The 25115-nt window shown below is 44.8% G+C and overlaps 1 protein-coding gene across 1 annotated transcript in view; it reads left to right on the forward strand.

Moving 5' to 3' along the window:
• Positions 1-9774: 9774 nt before the first annotated feature.
• The window catches only part of LOC308232915 (protein spinster homolog 3-like), a gene marked incomplete at both ends in the record, with an annotated part of 90319 nt that continues 74978 nt past the window's right edge, over positions 9775-25115 (forward strand). The window contains 5 exon segments of the mRNA XM_080639220.1: positions 9775-9796; positions 11191-11256; positions 11720-11829; positions 11833-11856; positions 12394-12545. Of these exon segments, the coding sequence (XP_080495346.1) occupies positions 9775-9796; positions 11191-11256; positions 11720-11829; positions 11833-11856; positions 12394-12545 (374 nt within the window).

The raw sequence follows: 25115 nt of genomic DNA on the forward strand, positions 1-25115 counted from the left end.
CCACCATGCTTTTTCTGTTTTAACCCCTATTTTTTGGAGCACCTGAAAGTAAAAAGGACTTGTGCAAGTGCCTTCATTTACACAGGGTCACCAGTGGGGGATGTGTCCACTTGTGCCATATATACTAGGGCTTTTCTACTGACATCTACCAGTCATGGAGAGGATGGCAGCAGCATGCTGGCCAGGCAACAGTGGGTGTCTGGGTACTGTTGTAGGTGGTGGTAGGCCACAACCAGGGATGCTGCTGGGTGGCAATGATCTGTTGTTCTTCAGGCATGAGCAAAGAGAGCCACGATGTGAGGTCCTACCATGCTGTCCAAACAGAGGGGAAAATAATGTGGGTGGGACTGAGTTCCAAATACTGCTCATCACTGCAATTGACCTGTAAAAGTTGCTAGATATTATCCCCATTTTTACAATTTGTAGCTTCTACTGCTAAATACATTCAGCCCTTGGGCTTGTCAACAGGCATTTTGGTCTGTAAGACTGTGAAGATCTCCATCCTAACATAATCTAAGCCTCCCAGTGCTGATCACAGTGAAAACTGATAATTTTGGCTGCTTTATGAAAACTGCCAGTGAAGCATAAACTTTTGAGGAGCAATACCAATTTTTTTGAATGTTAACAGTTTCAAGCCAAAGTTAAGGAAAAAAAAAAAAAAAAAAGAAAAGAAACTTGCGAAACTTGGCATCTTCTGTCCCTTTGCTAGAGCTGGAAACCTCAGTTATGAAAACAGGATGGATAATAAATAGCTCTGTCCAAGTCTCATGTGGACTAATGATTAAAAAGACAGCACATCACTCAGCATGTTTATTTGGTTCTTCATTAATGAAGGATAACGACCTATTCAGCTCTGTTATGGTGTTTTATTAAATGCCAGAATTTTATATTCTGCTTGCAACCATTGATGTAATCTGCCCATAGTGTTCCCTTGTGTAGAGCTACTCGCACTTCACATCATAGGTATATGGAGAACAGCTGGATACTCCACGTATTTCTGTAGGCAGTAAGAAAACCTAGCCTGTCTGCTATTTGCTGTAAAACTCTAGTCTGGGTTTTGGGGTTCAGCATTTGTTCTTTGGCACTAAACAACACTTTTATCAATGCTAGTAGCATACCACAACAAGCATGTGTGCTGCTAAACTCCAACCCAGGCTTAGAAACCTCTGGCCAGGTGGTTAGGTTCTGAATGGTTAGGTATGGCACTTGTGCAATTCTTCTATTTTTTTAACAAGTGAACCAAAGGAGCACTTACAACACAAAAGCAGTTCAGAGCATAAGGTATGTCTGTTGGCAATATCACGTTTAATTCCCCCAGCAGAATCTTCTCCTTGAACTTGACTTTCAACCATTGTTGTGGCCAACCTGGTTCTGCAACAGCATATGACACAAGGGTGAAAAAAGAGGAGTGGGAGGGCTCAGGTTAGGTGGGCCAGGGGGTTAATGGGGGCATCAAAGTGAAGTTTCCCCCTTGCAGCACAAGCTCCATAGCCTTCATTATTTAAACAATGAAGGGGATATTAGACACATCTTTAACAGCTTTCACAAGATCAAACCTCACAGAAGTCTCCAAAAAGGGGAAATGTGAATTAAGCCCTATTTGAAGATTCTTGAGAGGCACTCTGCTCTGCAGCTGGGAACTTGCAGGTGCTCCAGGATGCCCTCAAACTTGACTGAGAAGGCCAGCCCTTACATACAGCCTGTGCAAGAAAGGACAGAGTTCAGATCTTGCCAGGAAGAAGTTAATGTCACCTGACAGCCAGGCTCATCTTTTTTCCTTTGACTTGCTGCCTTGAGGAATGGCTTCAGATCTTGACATTCATTAAGCACAGCACACAAACACAGAAGTCCTACAGGATCACCGCTTTTTGCTACAAAAACCCTACAGATAGTGCTAAGGATAAGGCATGGCCCTGTATGTCATGTATGTGTTGAGCCTTGGTACTGCACAGATACCTGAAGGGTTTCGTCCACAGATGAACAAGGGATGGTGACAAGGCACACGCTTTGAGGCACGAAGATGTGGAGAAGTGTGGAGGGGCCTTAGCAGTCTGGGGACATCCCAAAGGCTTTCCAGAGAGACAAGAAAGGTCCCTCATCAGTGATTGCCTTCAGAGCAACCTGACAGAACACCACTTACATGACTTGTGAGGTCCCACCTGGATACCGTCACAAAGCCCATAACTTCAAAGAAGTTGTCAGGAAGAAGAAAATAAATTACTTGGTTTTTTCCAAGTTAATATAAAAATAAAGGCTCCAATATTGTTTCTATTATGAAGAGCTCTCTGCTCGTAACATTTCAATCAATGCTTTGCCAGCAGTGACTAATTCCACATGCCAGAGAAGCAAACAGCTCCTTCCTCATACCCTCCCCTTTCCTAGGATTTCTACCTGCAGGTGGAAAAAAACCCAAACCATTTCAATTGCTTGTTTCAAGGCTGTCATCAGTTAGCAGTTTTTCTTCCTACCAGATGACCAGGCAAGGTAGAAATTATAGAACTCCTGCAGAAGATTATATGTTTAGCCTTTCAGAGCAGCGAGGTATGTAACCTTTCTTTCAAGTATCCCTCTGTCACCTTCCCGCCCTCTCCCCGAGGCTCATTCCAGCTTGTTCACAAATCAGAGGTAACTGACAGCAGCAAATCAGATCACATAAATCACTTGCTAGCTGGTGAAGTGCTGCAGCAGGGAAGGTGGGGGTGCACTGCCACCATGTGAACCCGAGGTCACCAGGGTGCTTCTCACCGCTCACCTGCAGCCCCTGGTGGTACAGGCAGCCCTATTCCCCTGACCAGTGTGTGGGACCTCTCCCAAAACCTCCATCCACCCTGGCCACAAGCAGAATTGGTTTCAGAATTATAGCCAAATGATCAAAGCCGGGAGCTTAATAGCACTACCTTTAAAATTTAATCTCAGTTTGACTCTCTGATGTTCATTTTTTCAAAGTAAGACCACTTATTGTGCTTTAGAACATCAAAATTCACATATACTGGTTTATGTATGTTAGGGAGGGAACGGCACCTTTCTGCATTACTTTGACAGTTTTGTTCCGTAGTGGCTAAAATACAGCACACAGGTGGCTTTAGTAGTATCTGTCATGCTGAGACTAATGAGAACTATGAGCATAAATCCAGAGAAGTGAAAACCACTGTGCTGAGCCAAGATATTAGAACAAAGTAGTAAGCAAGAGAAATCTCAAAAGTAATGACTAGCTGTTTACTGGCTGAAGCCTGTCGTTGACATGATCTGCTTCAATGGATCACTAAATTACAAAAAAATGGGGCAGGTGGTTAAAGTTTAATATTTTAACACTATTTTTAACATCAAAAAGTTTTCATTTTGCAGAAAGAATCCCCAACACCTGCAGACCAATGTCAAAACAAATAAGTAGTTGCCACTACGCAGTCATTAACAGTTTTAGCCGTTTATACTATATCAAAACTTGACTGACTAATTCTTATTGGAGAAATTGCTTTCTTATCCTATATATCTACCTAGGTCCTTCACTTTAATAAGGAATTACTAGTTTGCACTTAAAACTATGCTCTCGTGCAAGAAGACGTCATTCAGCTGTATGCCGCTCTTACAAGACCAACAGAAAAATCCCAGCATCAGTGATGAGATACACCTATGACAGCATTTCCATGAAAATTATCACACACACATACACACACACGCGCTGCTTTTACAGTTTAGCAGTCCCAGTCTGGAGGTGTGGTAGCTACTTTCAACTAGCACAAATTGCCTTTTTGGGATGTATTCACATGAAGCATGGCCACTAGGTAAGAGGACTCATTCTTCATTATCTACAATTGATTAGCATCATCCCGGGGAGTCTGGTACCTGACCAGTTGGACCTTTTTTTTCTTTTTTAATAGGTAGGGGGTAAAAATCCACACCCCCAACCTGTTAAATTTTTAGAACAATAGCTGTACTGTTGAAACTGCTATGCAGTACTGTTGTACTGCAGTATTTTCCCAGGTTTCCATCTCTAAATATAATTGCTGTAGCCTAATTCCTATTAATAGTTTTCTCCCTACGTGCCTTTTTATAACTCCTTTTCGTTGGTCAGACATCTTGGGTAGAAATTAAGCTAAGAAGTTAAATCTAGGGAGCCTTCAGTCTTTTAGAGTTAAGCCCAATTTTGAATGAGAGCATAACATTAGCTGGACATTAGCTGAAAACTTCTTTCTAGCCTTATTCTGTACAGGGAGCTATTGGCACTACCAGAGCTGATACAAAATATTTCCCTTATGTTGGAAACCTGCTTGACATGTTATTTTGTTTGTGGATATCTGCAGTACTGCAGGATTTTCAGCTAAACATTTATTTCAAGGTGGTTAAAGCCAAGCAAAAGGAAAGAAGAACATGCCGTGAACGACCTGCAGAAAACACTCCTTTGCCTAAACAGGGTTGTAAGCAATCTGCCTCCTCTGCTACTAGTCAGTTTGATTTGCCATCGTATTTTCTATCTTGGAGGAATTTTGACAGATTTATGTGTGACACTAGGTTCTCCTGTAACATGGAAAGCCTGTAATTAGATACTGCACAATCAGCTACATCTCACTGGCAACCTGTCTGCCTTAAATCTGCCATCATGCTTAATCAAGCAAATGCCTCCAGGGAGACCAGTGCCTCCACAACCCTGTTCTTGGTGGGACTTACAGAGGTGGCAATATGTGTAAGGTAATGGACCTGCCCCAAAAATCATGGGACAGCCATGGATGGGGACAAGCACGTGTCCTGTAGCCCTGCCGCAGTATTGAACTCAGGACAAGCATTTTCTCCAGCAGCAAAAAGTAAATCAGGGCCCTCACCTGCCACCACTAAAGCCATCAAGAGGACCCCTCCTGCACTATGTAGAGGTACAGCTACATATCTTAAATGTAAATGTGCTATAGGATGTTTTTGATGGCTTCAAGAAGAGTTTAGTCTAAAGCTGTGTTATTATTTGAATAAAACATTCTTAACCTGTATGTGCTGCTGTGCTTGCCAGACAGCTGCTGGTTTTCATTTGAAGAAAAAGTAGTAGTAGAAGAAACGAAAAAGGTATTTCAAACAGCTGAAACCATACAGTGTGAAAGGCATAACAGTACAATAAAGCTTAAGGAACATGAGACAGGACAGACTGTGTTGAAGAAATCAGTTGAAAGATTCTTCCATATAAAGCCGTTAGAGTATCTGTGATTTTGTAACTTCTTAGGAGTCACCTACAAAAAAAGGTGCATTACACAATGGAGAGGTATTGCTAAATATCCAAACACGTGCACAGGCCACATGAGTACCATAAAACTTCAAAGGTGGCTGCCTAATTAAAACACTAATAGTTTTAATAATGTATTTCTTGGAACTGGTCTTAATGTTCTCAGATATACATAGATGTTTAACTCCCAGAAAATGATGTGCAGAAAGAGAAAACAAGCCCACTCCCATAGGCATGGTTTGGACATCACTGAGACAGTAGCCAGCAAGGAGAAAACACATTCAGGGAGACAGGAAGGAGCTGCAGTTGTAGATCCCAATTAAAGGTGGGGCATCATAGCTGTGCTGAGTTTCTTGGACAGGTATCAATGTTTTTGAAGAGAGTCTAAACCCAAACCTCCCTTATTACCATCAACGCCAAAATTTGAATCTAGTTGTCCATGGCCTGCAGGGGCAGACACTGGTATGCAACCCCCATGATATACATAGGGCATAAAAGTTGCTCCCCAGCATGGGGATTGGTTACTGTTCCCTTTGCACACCAACATGACACAGAGGAGGCATTAACGAGTTTCCATAAAAAGCCCGACACACCATAGAGGTGTTAGTTTGGTTTCAATGCTTAATTTTGTTGTCTTCAGTTGCTTTATGCCAGCAGAGGGACTGAAGCCTTCAGAAATAGCATGAAGTTCGTTATTTTACGGTCTCTGCTGCCATCTATTGACCCGTTACTGGAACTTCGGTCCCTCTGGTGGTCTTTTACTTCCTCAGATGATCTTTCCTCCTTCATCACTTGTCCTTTAGTTACCTGTTAGTGTCAGCATGCGCAGGTTGTCTCCTCGTTATATAAGCTCTCTGGACTACCTTCAACATTTCTTGCCGTTGTTTCACGCGGACAAAGACTCTATTTTACAATGTGGTGACATCCATCCTGTTCCACAATATGGTTACATTTTGTGGGACTTGCAGTTTTATTTTGCAATATGGTTACATCCTATTCTAGAAATGTAGCTACATTTTGTGAGCCTTGATTGCAAAACACTTGATATGTGAAAAATCAAGCAAATTGACAATTACACCATTTAACAGTTTCGGTGGAAAAATATTAACATCCTGTTTCACGTGGCAGGGCTCAGGTGGTCGTTTCTCCCGACTGCTGGAGGCTTTGGCCAGGCTCTGGGGACAGCCTCTTTTTCTTGGGGGGTCGTTGCATGTCGGGAGTTGTGGATGGAGGGGCAGGTCCACACAAGGGGGGCGCACGTGCCACCTTGCTGGGGGGCTCACACGTAGTGATAGTGATGGTGGTAATCCCATCATTTAGAAGGAGGTGATGGGGGATGGGACCTGGACAACTCGTTTCCCTCTTAGGTGGTAAAGGAAGAGAAATAACGTGAGGCATGCTGACTCCAAGTGCAAGCTGGAAAAGAACTCCTTTTAGGGGAGCATTAGAAACTTGAAAATTGGAACAGGTGAATTGGTCAGAAATAGCTGAAGAATGGAATAAACCTTCGGCTGGAGTGCAAGTTGGTTGGGCTTCAGAGTCTTTGCTGACTCCCTTAGCAATACAGCAGAACAGGGAATGCATCTCTCAACTAATGGGACAAGTAGAAAGGCTAGCAAATGCAACCAGAAAAGGCTTGAGGGACCTAACAATGACAGGCAACTTCAAGGGTGGATTTACAAAGCACAACTGCTTTGGAGATACTCTTACTGTATGTAGGGCTTTGCGCCTACTTGAAAGATAGAATTGATCGGAGTTGTGCACATGGAATTCCAAGTGTGACTGGAGATGCGGAGCGTGACTTAAACTTCTTGGAAAAGGTAGGAGAGAATACTCAAAAGCTTCCACAAGACATACAAGAAAGTTGGAGAGAGAAAATCTGCAAGGGATTAGAGTGGAATTTGAGTTCCCGGATAACAGCACTGACTAGCACTGCATTAGCCGTGTTGCTAATCTTTTGAATAATTATCTCGATGCACTCTTGTTTAAAAAGGCAACTAAAGAGCAAGACTGCATGGAATGGCATGAGCATGCAAGCAAAGCAGTGGCCAGCCAGCAAGAGGAGCAGGAATGAATTCCAAAGATGCCCGCTAACAGCGAATGACTGCCACCAGCGGGTAATCAAATATTTCAGTGTTGGACTGAAAGGACTGAAATGATTTTCAGAAGTTTGCAAGGGGGGAAATGGCAAGCAGGGTCGGGCTCGCTTCGTACTTCTGTGGGAGAGCGCCTGGGAACGGCGGATGCTGTAGGCTTTTGTCAGTCCCTGGGGGCCCGTGCGGGCGATGGCGGCCCCCGTTCTCTTGGTGGGGTGTTGCGGGTGGAGGGGCATCTCCGCAGGAGGGGGGGCGGCCGTGCCGTGTTGCTGGCTGGCTGCAAGGGAGGGAGCGTGGCATGGCTTGGGCGAGGGGGTTTGTGGTGGGGCCGCTGGCGGGGCCAGGGCTGTGCGGGACTCTGTGCTCGGGGGAGAGCGGTGTTGCCACAGGACGGGTCTGCGTCAGAATCCTGCCGGTGCCGTGGTCCACTGCGGCCGGAATGCAGGGCTGGAGCGTGACAGCGGATAGACCACAGCGGCACGGAGAAGGCCCGAGCTCGCCTCATCTCGGAAGTTAAGCAGGGTCGGGCTCGGTCAGTGCCTGGCTGGGAGACCTCCTGGCGCTCCCGGCCGCTGGAGCCTTTTGCCAGGCACCGGGGAGCGGCCCCCTTTTTCTTCGGGGAGGCGGTTGCGGGTGGGCAGTTGCAGGAGGAGGGGCAGGTCCGCACAGGGGGGGCGCGCCTGCCCCTTGCTGGGAGGCTTACACGCCCAAGTAGTAATCCCACCACTTAGGAGGAGGGAAATCCTACAGGCAAACCAGGAAGAATGTCACTGCGGAGCAGAAGCGCGAGCGGCCCTTTTAAAGAGACACAGAGGATCAGGCCAAATGCTAGAAAGAGCAAAACTGCCATCTGCAAAACGTGCAACAGGTTCAAAAACCATTCCGGTTGTAAAGACAACGTTTCAAAAGGGAATCCTGAAATCGGGAATGGAACCGGGAGGCTCTTGGCAGGTAGATTTTTCAGAAGTACCTCGGCAAAATGGGGATGGGTACATTTTGGTCGGGGTTGACACTGTTGCAGGGTGGCCAGAAGTCTTTCCCTGTCAGAGCAATCAAGCGAAAGAAGTCCTTAAGTGGCTGTTGCAGGAAGTTCTCCCAAGAATTGGGGTGCCTATAGGAATATCCTGGGCTAGAGGTCCACATTTGATTGCAGAAGTGGTTATTAGAGGGCGTTAGTAAAATGCTGGGAATGACTTGGGACTTCCAGACGCCTCGGAGGCCACAATGGAGTGGAAAAGTAGAAAGAATGAACCTACCTTTGAAAAAACAGATTAGAAAAATAGGTGAGGACACGAATTTGAGATGGCCCCAGGCCCTCCCACTGGCCCTTTTGCCATCAAGAGAGCTGAGTCAGAAGCATGGGAGCACTAGACTAGGGTGAAGAAAGCCCCACCGTCATGGAGACTTGTCAATAGGAATAAGATAAGACCTCCAAATTGACTCCAAAATAGGTCTAATTTTGTGTATCCTTTTCAAACCTGGGAAGAATGGAGATGGCTTTGGATGTTAGTGGAAGCCAATTTTGTGGTAAAAACGGAGCCAGAGGGAGAGGTAGTAAGGCATGGAAATCTCTTGAAATGGTGATGCACTTGTGCTCCAGTTCCAGACCTCAGTCCTGACAAGGAGATGGCAAGTGAACCAGGAAAAAGGTGGACAGGAAAGAAATGAGAAAGGAAATGAAAATAGATCAGTTTGTCTGTTTGTATCTCCCAAGAAAAACCCAGGGTGACAATTGGCTATTAGCATTATTGAGAGAGTTTGCTAATTTGCAAAACATGTCAGGAGTGACTGCTTGTTTCCCAATTCCAAGAGCAGTGTGTGAATCAACTCCGTGGGATTTACAATCCCTTGCAAGGGGCATTTCCTTTCAGTTTTTAGTGATTGGGCTTCATAGCCAGAAATGACCATAGCAATTGAAGTTCCTCATAGCCCCAAACCAAAACTGACTCATCTATGACAGCTTTGTGAAAGGGGAAATATGCACAACCCCAGGGGGCATGAAAGCACAAGCTGTTCCCAGGCTGAAAGTCAAAAAACACAGCAATGCACCAGCTACTAAGAAGGAGAAAAAAATGACTGCTACTGCTGAACCCAGGACAACCACACATGTAAGAGGGAAGGAAACAAGTAGGAGTGCATGCTGAATGAGACTACAGGCCTGTTAGTGAGAAACTTCAGTGCAGGAGTTCTGTTGTCAAGTGACTTTGTGAATGGTAAGGGACAGGAGAGGCTGAAACTATCTTGAAGCAAGAACAGGCTTGCTGGGGGGAGGTATTAAGTGCAAGGAGTCATCTGGCTCATTCCAGGCTTTGAACTATTGTTTAGTTCCTGTACAAGCTAAGAGCTTAGAGTTTTCAAGGTGGTTTGTGAAGTGCCTGCATTAATAAGCTCAGTTTCTTGAGTGAGGTACCTTCAGGGACAGGTACCTCACTCAAGAGCAGAGGTGGGGATGGTGTCGAAGCCTTGGCTGTCCATATGGATGAGCACATTATTGAATGTAAGTGAAGAGGGAAGTGAGGGAGAGGCTTGAGTATTTGTTAAAGAGTAAGCTGGTGGCAGTTCCGAGCTTGTGGTTTCCGGGCAGTTTTGCTCCCAGGCTTTGACAGAGTTTGCATCCATCTTCAGGCAGAAAACAAGCCGCTTGTCTGTGGAGTTGAGTGTAAAAGACACTGTAGCACCGCAGAGCAAGGACCTGCCGCTAACATCCCCCTGTGCTCTGTTGTGTGCAGATCAGCTGCAGGGAGCAAAGCAGACAGTTTACATACAACTTGTTTCCTTAAGGAGTGGTTTCATCCTTTAAAAATATTGGAATTTGACTATTTTGGCAAAACTGAAGCTGCATGAGAAAAAGTTTCTTTTTTAATTTATATGGCTCATTATCAGAGTAGAACTGTGCTTATTTACAGCAGTTTCTTCTGGTGTTTTGCTTCCAGGATTATAGTGCAGAAATGGAAGCTAGGGGAGGCAGCAGATCTGCAGCCTTGGCATGATGTAGAGATGAAAATGACTGTTTTGTCTCACAGCATTCATGCAACCATGAGTGCCAGACCCATGGATCTTCCATCCGTTTGTTGCTTGTGTGACTCTCTTCTGAGAGACTTCTGGCTTTGGACAACTCTTGCAACCTTTCTCCACAGCTATGGAATGGTTAGAAATCAAGATGGAATTTCTGTCAGCCTTTTATCACCAATAGAAATGATTGCTTTTAGTGATGTTTCTCTGTCATTGTCACCACTAAATGTTCCTGTGTAAATCCGGTTATCTGTATCTCATCCAATCTCTGCAAAATTGTCATGGAGATATGAACAGAATTACCCAACTGGGACCACAATGTGAATTCCAGTAGTATTTCCCTGGCTATGGGCTATTTCAGCCACCCTTGGCTAATGAAGGCTATAGCCATTTCCATCCTGACAAATCCAACATGCACTAATTTGAATACTGTATATACTGAAACTCTGAACAGTTATTCTTAATGGAAAGAATTTCAATTCATCTTAACATTTTAAGGTCAATAATACTGGTTTTGGATTAGCTGCATGGCAATAGCTGGCTGCAAAACTTTGCTACTCTTTTGTTCCACCTGTGCCAATTAAGCTTTGAACTGGAAGTTGTTTCTGTGCTTCTGTACTCATGGTGCAAAAGAAACAGAACAGCAGTAACTGAAACGGTGGCTCAAGTGACTCTCGTAAGACTTCTGGAGTGGAAGATTGTGACTTTTATCACTAGGGGTAAGGATTTTTAATTCTCTGCGTATCTGTACTTGTGGTAGAGTCATGGTTTACATCTGTGTGCAGCAGCTCTTGCAAGGGCTGTTCTTGAAATAAATCTTTGAGTTGGCAAATGAGGGAATAACAAGGAATGAGCAGGGTCATTGAGTGTTTGTTGCAGGGATCCTGTTAGACATACAGAAATACTTCAAGCTCAGTGATGGAGATACAGGTCTGCTGCAAACAGGTAATAAAATCTCTTCAGTTTGGATAGTTTGCTTTGCCTTGCATCTATGTGGCGTGTTCCTAAACCGCAGGCTACTTACTTATTTCTTCTAGGTCCTACCTGTGTTGCTCACTTCCGCTGGTGGGCAGGCTGACTCTAATGCAAACCTGAATGTCTTTGGTTCAGGGAAGACTGGAGCTGTGTGCTTCAGGAATCCCACACTATGTGAATCATTAAAGATGAAGCAATTTCTCAAGAAATACAGAACTTGAGCAATTCCCACATGTTTTAGTTTTTTTATATATATATATATATATAGTAATCTATGTTCCTCTTTTTCTAAATATGGATCTACCTACTAGTTCTACAAACTCAGCCTTTAACCTCTGCCCCCAAAATAACCTGAGTTTGTTTGAAGCATGAGGAGTACATAGGAGGAAAATAATTTGACCCATGTTGTCTTTGATCCTTCTTGGATTTCCAGTCTTCACCCTGTGTAACATGCTGGCTGCCCCCGTCTTTGGGTACCTTGGTGACCGGTACGATAGGAAAATTGTTCTTGGAGCTGGCATTTTCTTCTGCTCTGGTGTCACATGAAGCAGTTCCTTCATCAGTGAATTGGTAAGTTGCTTTTGTAGTCCTATGAAAATAATCTGCTTATGTCTTGCAGGAGTCACTAGTCTTTATCTAATCACATTTGGAAAAGCTATCAATGAGCACTTGCTCCCCAAGCCTGGATTAAATGGACTTTGTGCAGGAAAGCTTAATGGGATGCTGGAGTCCAGCCTAGGCAATGGAGAAGCCACCCATTACTGTTGCGGTTGATGGGATCTTAGTTTTGTCCTGAATGTTTGTTGACCATGACCTTACAGTGTTGCAGCTTGTTCAGCAAGCTTGTGTTCTATTGACCATATCCGGTCATTCCCTCTGGGTGTCCGTCTAAGGAATCACTACAGTGCAGAAAGGAGAAAGGACAGCAGTGGGAAGCTGTCCCAGTGCTCTGGGAAGCAGGTGTGAGTGGAGGGAATGCAGATATGCAAAAGGCAGTTAATTCTTGTTTCCTCTGGTACATTTCATTCACCAAATTGCATCCCTCTAACAGCAAACTTTCTTTCTCGCACGGGCGATCTTGGACTGTGATGTGTCTTTTCCCTGCAGCATTACTGGATATTCTTTCTTTCACGAGGACTAGTTGGCATTGGCATGGCCAGTTATTCCCCAATAGCACCTACCATCATTGCAGACCTGTTTGAGGAACCAAAAAGGACCACGATGCTATCTGTCTTCTACCTCTTCCTTCCAGTGGGAAGGTTGGTTTTCTTGCTAGTAACTGACCTGCCTTTTGAAATTCCATCTGACCACACCAGGCATTCAATATGCCCTGAGCCTTGATCAGATCTATTTTGATGTATGTCTGGATTGGCTCTTGCAAAAGGATTTGTCCCTTGCTTAGCATGTTGAAATAGAGCTGGTTAGGCTTATTTCTGTAGTTACCTTGAAGAAAAATGAGCTTTTTTTCCCCTCAGCATTTTTTAGAGAGAATCTGAACTCTGAAAACCTGTGGGATTGGGATAAACGATTGAATCAACTCTGAAAGAAATATGTGCCTGGGGGTAGGTAATTTATTTCTGGCTTTTGGAAGGCAAAAGCTTTTGGATATTTGCTTACTTGACAAATTTGTCAAGAACCCCCCCCATTAAATCGTCCCAAGGAAGAACTGGCCCTTCCCTCTCCTCTTTCAGTTGAATTGACAGTGTCTGATGAAGAGGAGAAGGGTTTTTCTGTGCCTTGGACACATACTCTTTATTAGAGCAGGCAGCCAAGTCTGAGCCCAGAAAGCAGATTAAAGCTAAAGGAATTCCTGCAGGGTTTTATTCATGTGGCTAGGACAGAAAAGAGCCAATAATAAACTGCTTTATGGGTTGTCTGATCTGGGTTCTCTGTGCTCTCCTTAGCTGGCAAGATGTCATTTCGGGCAACAAGAATTCCTTGGTGCCTACTGATTACTCCTTTTTGTTGCTTACAGTGGTCTTGGCTATGTCCTGGCAGCTGGCATGGCAGGTCTGTCGTGACTGGCAGTGGGCCTTCAGGGTGAGTTCCTCACTGTCACTCGGGCGGCTGAGCCATTCATTGTAAAATCAGAACCATCCCTGGGGTTGGGATTACTTATGCTCGTCATGTCAAAGGTGAACAGTGGAAAGACCTTCTACTGCCTGACTGGTCATGAACTTGGTGTTTTAGAGGACTTGGTCATGAGTTTGGTGTTTTCCCTTGTTCCTGCAGGACGAAGGAAAGATTTTAGCCTAGTTCTTGCAGAATGGAAGAGGCACAGGTTAAACTGTACAGCAGCCAGGGCAGGCGCTGATGTGCTTCTTACCTGAGGAGGCACTTGGATGCATCAAGACCTCCTGAAATAGAGGAATGTGAAGGTATCTTCTGTTCTTGTCACGTCATTGTGATGTTTCTCCACAGAGAACACCAAGTGCTTTGGAAGTACTCTGTCAGATCCTCCCAAGTTCTCTATAAAATTAACTAGCATGTACACGATGAGGGGGGAAGAATGTTTGCTGGAATAACAGTCTGAAGTTACGCAGGTAACGCTGATGGCTGCATGATTGATTCTTGCATTTGTAGCTGGAATATTACTGTTCACTTTTCTTTCTTCACATATTTTACTCCAGAATCAGAGGGAGCGATCGTGTATCTTTGTGATGCAGAGGGAGGTCTTTTTTCCTCTGAAGTCACCATACATCACCAAAGCCACTCTTCCTTACAAAAATGACCTACAAACCGCAAGTTACATTCATTTCTGAGCATAGCTGCCATTCTCCAGTCCGTAATTCTAATGCTGAATTTGAAGTTCTGTAGGCTTTTCACTCCACGGGTACCCTTTCTGTAACCAGCCTTGCTTGTGTCTACAGATAACTCCTTGCCTGGGAGGTCTAGCACCGGTTCTTCTGCTTCTGCTGGTCCCTCACAGGACCCAGGGAAGGAGAGCAGCACACAGAGCACTGAGCATCTCTGGCACAATACAAGCAGCAGCTGAGAAGCCAGGAGTACACAGAACTGCCTGGACTACTTGGTGTCACGATGTCATCTCACTTGCCAAGATTTTAGCAACCACGGTCCCCTCTGTCACGGAATGGACTCAGTTGGAGATCAATGTGATCAGACAAAAGCCATTTACTATAGAAAACTAACTCTTTATATACTATTGCTTAAAGTAGCTTACAATAACTTGGCACATTGTGATTGGATACATATCTTTAAGGCCCTTAACAACTAATGTATAATTGGTTAAGCACAGGTGTGAGAACCTGACCTTCAAAGCTTGCCCACAGTCCACAATTCAGCAACTCAGTAAATTCCAGCTCCTTCTTATCTTGCTTTCTCGCTCCCTTATTTGTGTCCTCCTTTGCTCTTGGATGACCCTGAATCCATGTCGAGCTCCACGTAGGCACTTGCTGATCTGGGTACGTGGCTGTTCTTTGCCAGAAAATCATCCACATCTCCCCCTTTTTCTTTTTGTACAAGCCAAACGCGCTTTGTAGCACTTATAATCGTTTGTTGGATACATTGAAAAATACACGGCAACAAACTCAAAATCGTTAAAATGACAATAAACACCAGTAGTCCACCTTTTACTAGAGCAACCAGCCAACCTGTCAGTCCCCATTCACCTAATAAATTGTCCAGCCAATAGACTTGCCCATCCTCATACACCATGTGTAAGATCTGAGCATGTTTCCGTATTTCTTCAACAGATGCCAATCACAGGCTGCTGGGTCTGCCCTTTTTCTCCTGGATGGCTCTCTGATAAGAGGGGAGGCCATCCCTCACATCAAGGTCTGGCATGGCATGTGTCCCCACCGCTCCACGCCTGCTGGGTTGCAGCCAACCGCAGAGCTAAAGGTTCTTCTTGGTGGCAAACACAGAGGCCAACCCAGTCTTGCCCTTGACTGTGGCAGCAGGCATTTGGTCAACCTCAGTTCTTGTACTTCGTTGTCAACGCAGAGTTTCACCTGCTTCATCCAGTAACAAGTTGCTACTGTGGCAAAGCACACACAGATTTACATTACCAGAGTAACTATTACAGGTTACAGCAGCATGTTGAAGATGCTGATGGCAGCGAGAAACCAGCCAAAGAATTTTCTGACCAGTGGAGTTCTCCCACCCTCTTAATTTGCTCCATTACCTGCTTTATAACACTACCATCGTATTAGAATCTTTCTAGCTTTTGCCTTAGCATTTTCTAGCAGCTGCTGCAAATTTGCATGCTCTGACATCTCTTTTACAAGTAATGAATCCACACAATACAAGGTATAGTTTCTCATTAGCAACTGGCTAGTAAATACAGGTGGTTTTGTACACAAAATCACAGCCTCTAATAACAGCTACGTTACAAGCACACATATTCGAGTTGTTACTTTTCAGCTGCCCTCAAGTGATGTCCTGCAATCATTCATTTTTCTCTTCCTCTATCTCATCCTGCTCGGGGTATTCACTGTCAGCTCCTATAGCTGAGGCATCGGGTTCCTCCACTTGTCTGTCCAGCTCATGGCAAGGCTTTGCAAACTTTGCAGGCAGCCACCATGGACCTGTAGGTAGGAGGACACAAACATGCCCCCTCTCCCAGGTCATCAGCTCTTGAGAAGGAGGCGGGTTAAAGTGATTCAAAGGCATTCTGATGGAAAAGGAATGAGGAGCAGCAGAGAATGTGAAGCTACAGCTGCCTGCCTGCTTAGCAGCAGCCATAAATACCTGCCGGCAACCACACTTTTGCATTAACCCTTTCTTGCCCGAAATGTTAATCTGCTACCCATTAAAAACTTTTACATGAACCCAACAAGAAAAAATACACAGAACACCGTCTGCCCTCAACACACACATACACACACAGGGGATCCCACAAGCAAGCTCCATACAATTACAATATTTGAAACACAAAATCCAGACAATCATTACTCCCACTACACTGTCCCATGTACAGAACCTGGCACAAGGACCCCGTGAAGACAATCAGAAACCAGCTCCAAGAAGCATCATCGCAGTGCGAGGTGGCAGGCTCACCTTTAGCGGGCGTCCCCGCAGAGGCTCTGCCTCCCCCCCATCGCATGAGCCTTGGGCTTCTGTACTGACCAAAACGCACACTCATTCCGACGCAGGTGGCCAGCCTAGATCGGAAGAAGTGGTCAGCAATATCTATTAAGGTCTCCAAGGGTTGAGAGAAACATGGACATACTTATATTTGCCAACTTCTAGTACATGAGCATCACAGAGAGACTGTCAAATGAGTTGTATATAGGGTCCCAAGTCCACAGTCTGCCATGGTCCACCTGATATGTTGATATTTTCCCAGGGAATTAACAACTTCCCAGCTGACCAATTTCCTAATGACATAAAGGTTGCTGCTTCCATGGGTACGCTGGCTTGTCTGCACTGATATGACGTGTTCAAAAGGCTGTAAGAGTTAAGACTTAAAGGGACTCCTAATAATGGTGCATTAAATTGCTCTACATTTCCACACACCCAACAGTTTTTCACGTGCGTATAATTAACTACCTTTGCTAACAGATCTACATAAGCATTAGCCTTAAAAGCAGTATTACCTCTCTGAAACATAAGCATGAATATTGAAAGAAAGAATAGTCTATTTACACTCATGACTACATCTGGTTTTGTGCTTCCAAGCAAATCGCTTAGCACACCTTTGCTTAGTCCCCTCCAGTGCTCAGGAGGAATCTGCCATATGTATGGCACCAGTAAGGGCTTTGAACATTCAAATTGAATAACGCGTATCTGCTGCTTCTGCTCCAATACCCGTCTCTGCAGCTCAAACTCTCCTTCAGAAATTCTAGGCGTGAAACCTGGCTCGTGCCTCGTCGTCATCCAGCCGATTCATTCGCCGGCAATGAGGGTGTTCCGGCTTCTTTTGGCAACGCTGGCTCCTTCCAAGGTTTCACTCACCGAGCTGGTACCCGCCGCGGGCCAGAGTCTGTGATTACACACATATATCCTCGACCGGTTAGTTTTACTTCCACAGGACCCTTCCAGGTACCCGTTTCCAGATCCTTATACTGGACCAGTATACCCTGAGTCTTATTCACATAACCTGACCCTAACGCTTGACCATGTATTACAGCAGGAGGGTCACTAGTCTCCTACCAATTGCAAAAAGTTCATAACATACACAGCTTTCTGTATTCTTGCTGCTGGGGTAAGCCCTTCTTCCCTCGTTTATTGTTTTTCTAACAATTGTTTCAAGGTCTGATGCGTACATCCAATAATAGCCTGACCTGTAGGAGAATGAGGAATACCAGTGATATGAGCAATGCCCCAATTATTTAAATTTTCAGACAGTGTTAAAGAAGCATAGCTAGGTGCGTTACCTGTTTGAAGCTGTAAAGGTACTCCCATAACTGCAAAACAGCCCTCCCTGGCCGCGCAAATGCATGATTACGTGGCGTGCGGTCTCACCAGCCAGAGGGGTAGCCCAAAGAAAGCGAGAAAAGGTGTCGATAATAACATGGACATACCTCAGTTTTCCAAAAGATGATACATGGGTTACATCCGTCTGTCAAAGTTGGAGAGGTTGGAGACCTTGAGGATTGACTCCAAGGCCTATACCTATTGTCTGGCCCTGACAATCAGGACAAGACTGTACAGTGCCTCGGGCATCTGTCAGGGACAAGCCAAACTGGCGAACTAACATCTTTGCCGATTGGTGAAAGAAGGCATGAGATGCTCGGGCTTGTTGAAAAGTATCTACCGGTGGTCTCGCCCATGCTGGAGCAACTAATATATCTGCTTTGTCATTACCATCACTGAGGCTCCCTGGGAGGCCCGAGTGACTGCGAATATGCGTAATAAAATATTTACAGTTACGATTATTTACAAGATGTAACAGAGTTTTCAACAAGGTCCATAACCTGCGATTAATAACTTCCTGTAAAATTGCCCTCTCTAGACGCTGAACAATTCCTACGACGTACAAAGAATCACAGACAAATGTTAAGCGGAGTATCAGGCCATTGTTGAAATACCGCAACAACAGCACTTGGTTCTAATGTTTGTAAGGAATGTGTAGAGCGACCAGGTATTTTCTGTTTCTTCCAACCATCTTCTGTTTTCCAAACGTATCCGGCTATGTGATTATTTCTGCTAGCATCTGTAAAAACAGTTATACCTGAAACAGGTCTGTCGGAGTAAAAGGTAACATCTTCATATTGGTTCATATTGTCTCAGAGCCACTGTCTCTGGCCCATGTTCAGTCATGCCCGTTTACAGACAATTGGGTGGGTCCCTCTCACGCTACACAGAGCGTTTTGCATGCGCTGCCACTGAAAGCCTGCTCTCTTGCCTGATGCTGCCCTAAATGCGCTCCAGGCCACTGGGAAATGAGAAGGGCTGTATCACAGTGAGCTCCACTTAGTAAGAGGAAAGAGAATCACTAAGGAAGGGGAAAAAACCTTGGCTGATAGTGCAAGGAGCTGGGGAGCACAGTGGAGGAGCTTCATAGATATTAAATTGGTGCGAAGGGAATGTGTCTCTCCGCACACTGACGGGGGGAGAAGCAGCAGAACAGACATTTCTAGCTCTTCCAAAGGACAGGATGCTATGAGAAAAAAATTAAACTACAATGTAATAGTTCAGTGGGGTTTTCTGGAACATGCAGTTAGTTACTCACAGCTATTTATAGCACTATCATTTCAATATCCCTGAAGATGCATCGTCGGACTCTTTTCATTGCTGCTCTGATGAACAAACCCGTACTTGTTGTAACAAGTCACGCCACGGGAGATGCTCTTCTGCGCTCCCCACCCACACAACCCTGGGATTTGTTTTCATTTGAGAGCTTGTTAAACACAGCAGCCATCAAGTGAAGAAACCCATGTTCCAAGACACAAAGGAGTCACACCTATAAATCGTGAACTTTAGCAGTGGGAAAAGGCCATCCTCGCTTTGAGTTGGAACAGCCAGTAGCAGAGTTTGTGGCTGCAAGGGGTTGGCTTTAAATCTGTGACACCCAGGGACTTACCTTGTTGTATCTATTTAGGCTGGGTGTTCAGTCTCCATCGTTCCTATACAGATGGGCCTAAGGGGAGGATAGGAAAATAAAATGCAGTAGACAGTGGCTGAAGTAGATACTCAAATAGCAGTTAATCCTGTGGTAGGGTGCAAGGGCCCGCATCTCATCCCATAGAATCAGAGACTCAACTAGACTGGAAAAGACCTTTAAGATCATCAAGTCCAGCCTATGGCTGTTTGTGTGGCTGTAGCAGCAGTTAACCCACAGCAGTGTGTGTCACCTTGACAGGTAGCCCCAAGGTAGCTGCAGCAGGAACAGGAGACTCCTCTCTGCCCACCCTCACAGCAGCTCACTGTGACAGACGGGACCACTGCTCCCCTGAGCACCTGATGCATTCCCTGAGGCCGGTGTCTCGTAGTTGTGGGGCAGCCCAAGGTGAGGCTCACCTCATCCCTGACAGGATCAGGACTGTTGGCCTTCAGAGGCATCACATTCATGACAAGATTGGCACCCCCATTCCCTGTAGTGGCAGCATCTCACTGGCCTTGGGAAAGGGCTCTTACTGTTTGTGCATGTTTGCACTTTTTCAGCCTGCTTGAGAAAGTCTTCTGTTAAGGGAATAAAAAGCTTAGCATGAAACTTCTGGGTTTGTATTTTTAAATTGTAATATATTAGAAAACACATGTGTATTTTCATGTGTTAACAGGAATGTTGTGGAGACTTGTTATTCCAAGTCAGAGGTTTTTGGAAATACTTATGCCAGACAGAGACAGCTGAATACTTCGTAATTAGCCACTCACATTGTGGGTCAGTCTTATTGCCCCTGAATAACAACTTCCTTTCTCTTCCTCCTTGTAGTTTTGCCTGAATTAACTCAAAACCAGAATTTATGCCCCCACATCAAGAAAGTTCTGAATTTCTACTTTATCTTGTTGCTTTGTAAAGTATTTTAGCAGCACTGGCAGTAGCTGGGCAGGGATTTGGAAGCCGTTTCCTAAGACAGAGCTGCTTGCTCCAAGGGTGCAAGTTTTTCCCTAAATAGACTTTCTAACCTTTTAAAGACATAATTAAAATAAAGCTCTTCCTCCTTTCATTCCCTCACCATGCCTGGAGTGCATTTTGTGATCTCGAGGAGCAAGGAAGCTCAACTGTCCAAAGAGAGGTACTTAAGAAGTGTCTTTAGCAGCAGTGTTGTTGAGGAAACATCTCCCGTGTGGCTCCCCACTCCTTGCAGTCCTGCTGCTTCTGCTTTAGGGTTGATGAACATTTCCTCTAAAGGAAAGAAAATGTGCTCCTGCCATTGAACCGTGCAGAAGCTCCTCCATTCGTGCACTCCCTACAGCACAGGAGCACTGCAGTGAGTTACCAGGCTTGTGCACGATGTCTGTCTGTCTGTAGCTCAGTGGGCCTAGGGGCCTGTTCAGTGTACAGGAACAAGAAGATGTCTCAGAAGGAGTCAATGCAGTCATGCTTTAATGTGTTTTTACATCCTTTTACGATTCACAAGGCCAGAATATAAGTACTTATACATTTTTAATAGGAAAGTAATATATTCCCCCAAAAGAAAAATAGATTTAATTATTTGTCATAAAAGTTGCCTGACAGTTGAAACTTCAAGCTTCTAAGCTAGAAAAGCTCAAATAGACAAATTATACTGAAATGTTCTTTAAAGACCAAGTGGCTGCTTTATTAAAATATTAAATTTACAATTTAAAAAGAAATATCCTGATTTATTATTCAATTATGATAATCTTATTGAAGTGACATGAAATTCATGACAGTGGGCTTTATTCTGTCCAAACCCTGTCCTCGGTTATCCTCAGAGGCAATCAGTTTTGCCATTACCTTTTTTGCCAAAACTTTTCCTTGTACCTAAAAACAATTTATCAGGCAATTAAAAACATTAAACCTAGATCCATATTCTACCTTTTCCTGATTTTCTGGCCACGCTACTCTCCTATCTACAACACATTGGCAGGCATCTGGGGACATTTTCACCATATTCAGGGATGGTAAAGAAGATACGATCACACCATGCCGCTCTGCATCACAGGTTCCAAAATGCTTCACAGTATGTACGAGGGAAGCATGCAGTTTACTTAAGAGATGTATGCTGGGGCATGCTACGGTTTCCTGGTCACCACATCACATCCAATAAACATGCCAAAATGTGACTACTGAAACGGGAGCAGTAACAGGATCATAATGAAATAACTCTCCTCTTCTTCCACGTACACCACGGAATGTAAAGGGTACCCACAAGTTACACCAAGCAACTCGTCTTGTTTCTCTGACACTGAGACTTTGCTTGTACACAGGAGGAACTGAGAAGCCAGGAATGAAAATCACATTGCTTACAAAACATCTAAAATGTGTTTTGGGACCCTCTCTTCTAGCATGAGACAGAGAACTCAACACAGCAGCTAAGCTAAGGTATTCGGCTCCTTGGTTTTGGTGAAAGAGGGCTGGTGGCAGAGCACTGGCACTGTGAATCTTTAGTGTCTGGAGTATCTTTTTTTCTTCCTTTCTTCCTCCACATATTTTGATTCTCACTTTTGCTTCCCCCCTTTGTGATCAAAACAACTGAGTTAGTCCACTTCAACCAAACAGTGTTCTGTAATCATACTTTGTAGGAACTGCACACATTCCTCTGCATAGGGAATAAGCATTTGAAGTCAGAACAAATACAAGTATAATGCCTGGCCAGTAACACTCCCTGGGGTACTCTGCAGACAAAGGAGTGAATTAGTTATGTGAATAACCTAGAAGCTTTTTAGTGTTCGCTTCTGACGGCTGCCCCATATCCAAACTCATGGATTTTCGTGTTCAAGGGCTTATCTGTCCCACTGTCGGGTAACTGGCAGCCAGGTCTCTGTCTGACCCCTTTGGTGATGACCAGGGTTGGTTTTCTTTTAGTGTCCTGAAAGTGCAGAGAAATTCAATTCAGAAAATCTTTAGAACTGTGCATATTTAGGCATAAATTGTGCAAATAGCCAAACTATCCTGTATTAAACCCGTCTCTCCTAACAGGTCAATCTCCCCAAAACACAGAGAAAGAGATAGTCATTACTTTGCTTGCAAAACTGACTAGTGAAGGCTAACAATCTGATATGGATGTAATGCTGAAGAGATAAACAATAAAGCAGTGAAAAGCACACAAGCGAAACAGCCTACAAGGCAAGACAAAACTGGATGCTGAGAAGACAGACACTGAGTAAAGTGCTCCCCATTGAGAGAAACTGGCTCTCCCCATCACTTTGAGGTGGGTTTCTCAGCTTATATCTGTGCTGCATACAGACAGGCTCTCAGGTGGTGAGATTTTCATGACAAGGGTAAAGTGACTACTTATAAAAGGACAAGTAAAACTTTCTTCTAAAATATAAACGAGATGAAATTAGGTCTTGTAGAAAGATGTTAGCAAAGAGTTGAACAACCTCCAAAGCAGTTCAGCTCTGCAATAGCTTTACAGACCTCAGAATTAAATCTCTATGAATTTTGATACCCAAATTTCTGTGACTGAGTTTTTAATAGAACACAGGTTACCTTTGGATAATTTATTAAAGGAAACAGACATTGAAATGTATGTGAAATATCTAAAAGTTAGACAACCAACCTACAGCTAGTGTCACTGTGATGGATGGGGTAGGTATCCATGGGAACATTCTCCATTGAAACGGCTGTCAACAAGAGAGACTTCCTGTGCTTTAGGCTGCAGCGACTTCCAACTTCCTCAGACACTGGCAGCAAAGCTAAAAAGCCAAAGAGAGTCAACGTAAGTTTTGCAGAGAGGCAACGCTGAAGGTAAGCAACATTCCACCCACTACCAACTCCTCCTGTGTGCATTGCAGTGCGGAGTGGTTATGTCCCAGTGGTCGTCTTTGTTCTGATTCAAAGCAGGCCATTTAAAAAGAATGCTAATCCCCATCCAGTCACAATTACCTGACTTAAATACCTGCCCTCACAGGGTCACAGTTTCTGTTTGTAGATCACTAGGAACTGGCACACTGTAAGGCACACACTGCAAGGCTTAAATCAAGAAACCTTCAGCCTCCCTGAAGCGTTTCCATTGCTGCACAGCCGCTCCCCTGTGGGCAAAGCCTTCAGCCCCCCAAACGCTGTCTCTGATGCACCCCAGCCTGGCCCAGCCCCTCGTCCACCCCCAGTTACAAGTGTCCTTCACGCTGGTACAATTTTATCAACCTAAACCCGTAAGAATTCCCACAAGAATCCATTCATTTTCAGTCAGCACAAACTGAGAACAACGCTGGTTTGTCTGCTTTTACCTGCCAGGTAAGCCACGCTCTGGGTGTTCACCTCAAACCTGTCACAGGTTCCTGTGCTTGTTAACCAGAGCTAGTAGTGTGTGTAAAACCCTCACAGTTCTTGCTACAGTGGTAGCAGAAGGGTGCCTGTACCCTAAGAAATGGGGTTAAAAACCGAATACTGTATTTAATGTTCAATGCATATTTACGAAGCATTACTGTGTTCATTAGCATGTTCTCAGGACACTTCACACGAAGGGTAAGGAAGCACAACTCTAACAGGAGATGCAAGATGTGTTCTTACCCTTCAGGAGGTGTCCCACTACTGCAAAGTTGAAGTTGGAGTTGAAATTCAACCCAACAAAATGGTCCATCTGCTTGCAGTGCCACTCGAGGGGCCTCCTGATCTCCATGAACACCTCTTCCGGGCTCTGACCAGGAAAAAGAAGACCCAAGAGCTGCTCATGATAGCTCAAGGTGTTCTTTTGACAAGTGACAGAGTAATTTTAAGAGCTTACACTGAAATACCAAACACACCTTTGAACACAACACACCTGTACATTTCTGTGCCGGTTCAGAACGCAGTTACGTACATCGCAGTTTTACTCTTGGTAGTACCCAAGTGGAACAATTCCTAATGCAAATTGCAATTTCAGTTGCTTACCCAGTGTCCAGGAGGACAAGAGTTGTGTTTTTTTCCGTTATCAACAGATGTAAGTGCTCACACAAACCCAGTGTCAGTCAGAGCTGGTCGCTAACAGCTCACCTTGCCGTTGAATATTCGAAGGCTGTCCAGGGTGTGCAGATTCTGCTCAAGCAGGTCTGTACCTGCTGAGTACAGGTTTACTTCATCCAGCTGCAGCACTGCCATGGCTACCCAGAAGAGGGCCTTGTGCATCGGCGAGTCCTGAAGGGAAAGAGAGAAAGCCACGATTTTCAAGTCAAGAAATCCATCACTGAACATTAAATTCCTTAATCACATTCATTAATTTCATAGGCAGAGCCTGTTAAAAAAGGACAACCAATGTAACGCTTGCGAGGTGGGCTGATGCCAACCTGATGAAGTTTAACCATGCCAAGCGCAAGGGGTCCTACACCTGGGTCGGAGCAATCCCAGGCACAGCTACAGGTTGGGCAGAGAAGAGATTCAGAGCAGCCCTGCGCAGAAGGACATGGGGGTGTTGGTCGATGAGAAAATGAACATGAGCCAGCTTCAGTGTGCGCTCGCAGCCCAGAAAGCCAACCGCATCCCGAGCTGCAACAAAAGTTGCGTGACCAGCAGGTCGAAGGAAGTGATCCTGCCCCTCTACTCCGCTCTCCTGAGACCTCACTTGGAGTATTGTGTGCAGTTCTGGTGTCCTCAACATAAAAAGGACATGGAACTGTTGGAACAAGTCCAGAGGAGGGCCACGAGGATGATCAGGGGAGTGGAGCACCTCTCGTATGAAGACAGGCTGAGAGAGTTGGGGCTGTTCAGCCTGGAGAAGAGAAGGCTGCGTGGAGACCTCATAGCAGCCTTTCGGTATCTGAAGGGGGCCTACAAGGATGCTGGGGATGGACTATGCGTCAGGGACTGTAGCGACAGGACA

The sequence above is a fragment of the Psittacula echo genome (assembly GCF_963264785.1).
Source record: "Psittacula echo genome assembly, chromosome: 1".
In the NCBI taxonomy this organism is placed as follows: domain Eukaryota; kingdom Metazoa; phylum Chordata; class Aves; order Psittaciformes; family Psittacidae; genus Psittacula; species Psittacula echo.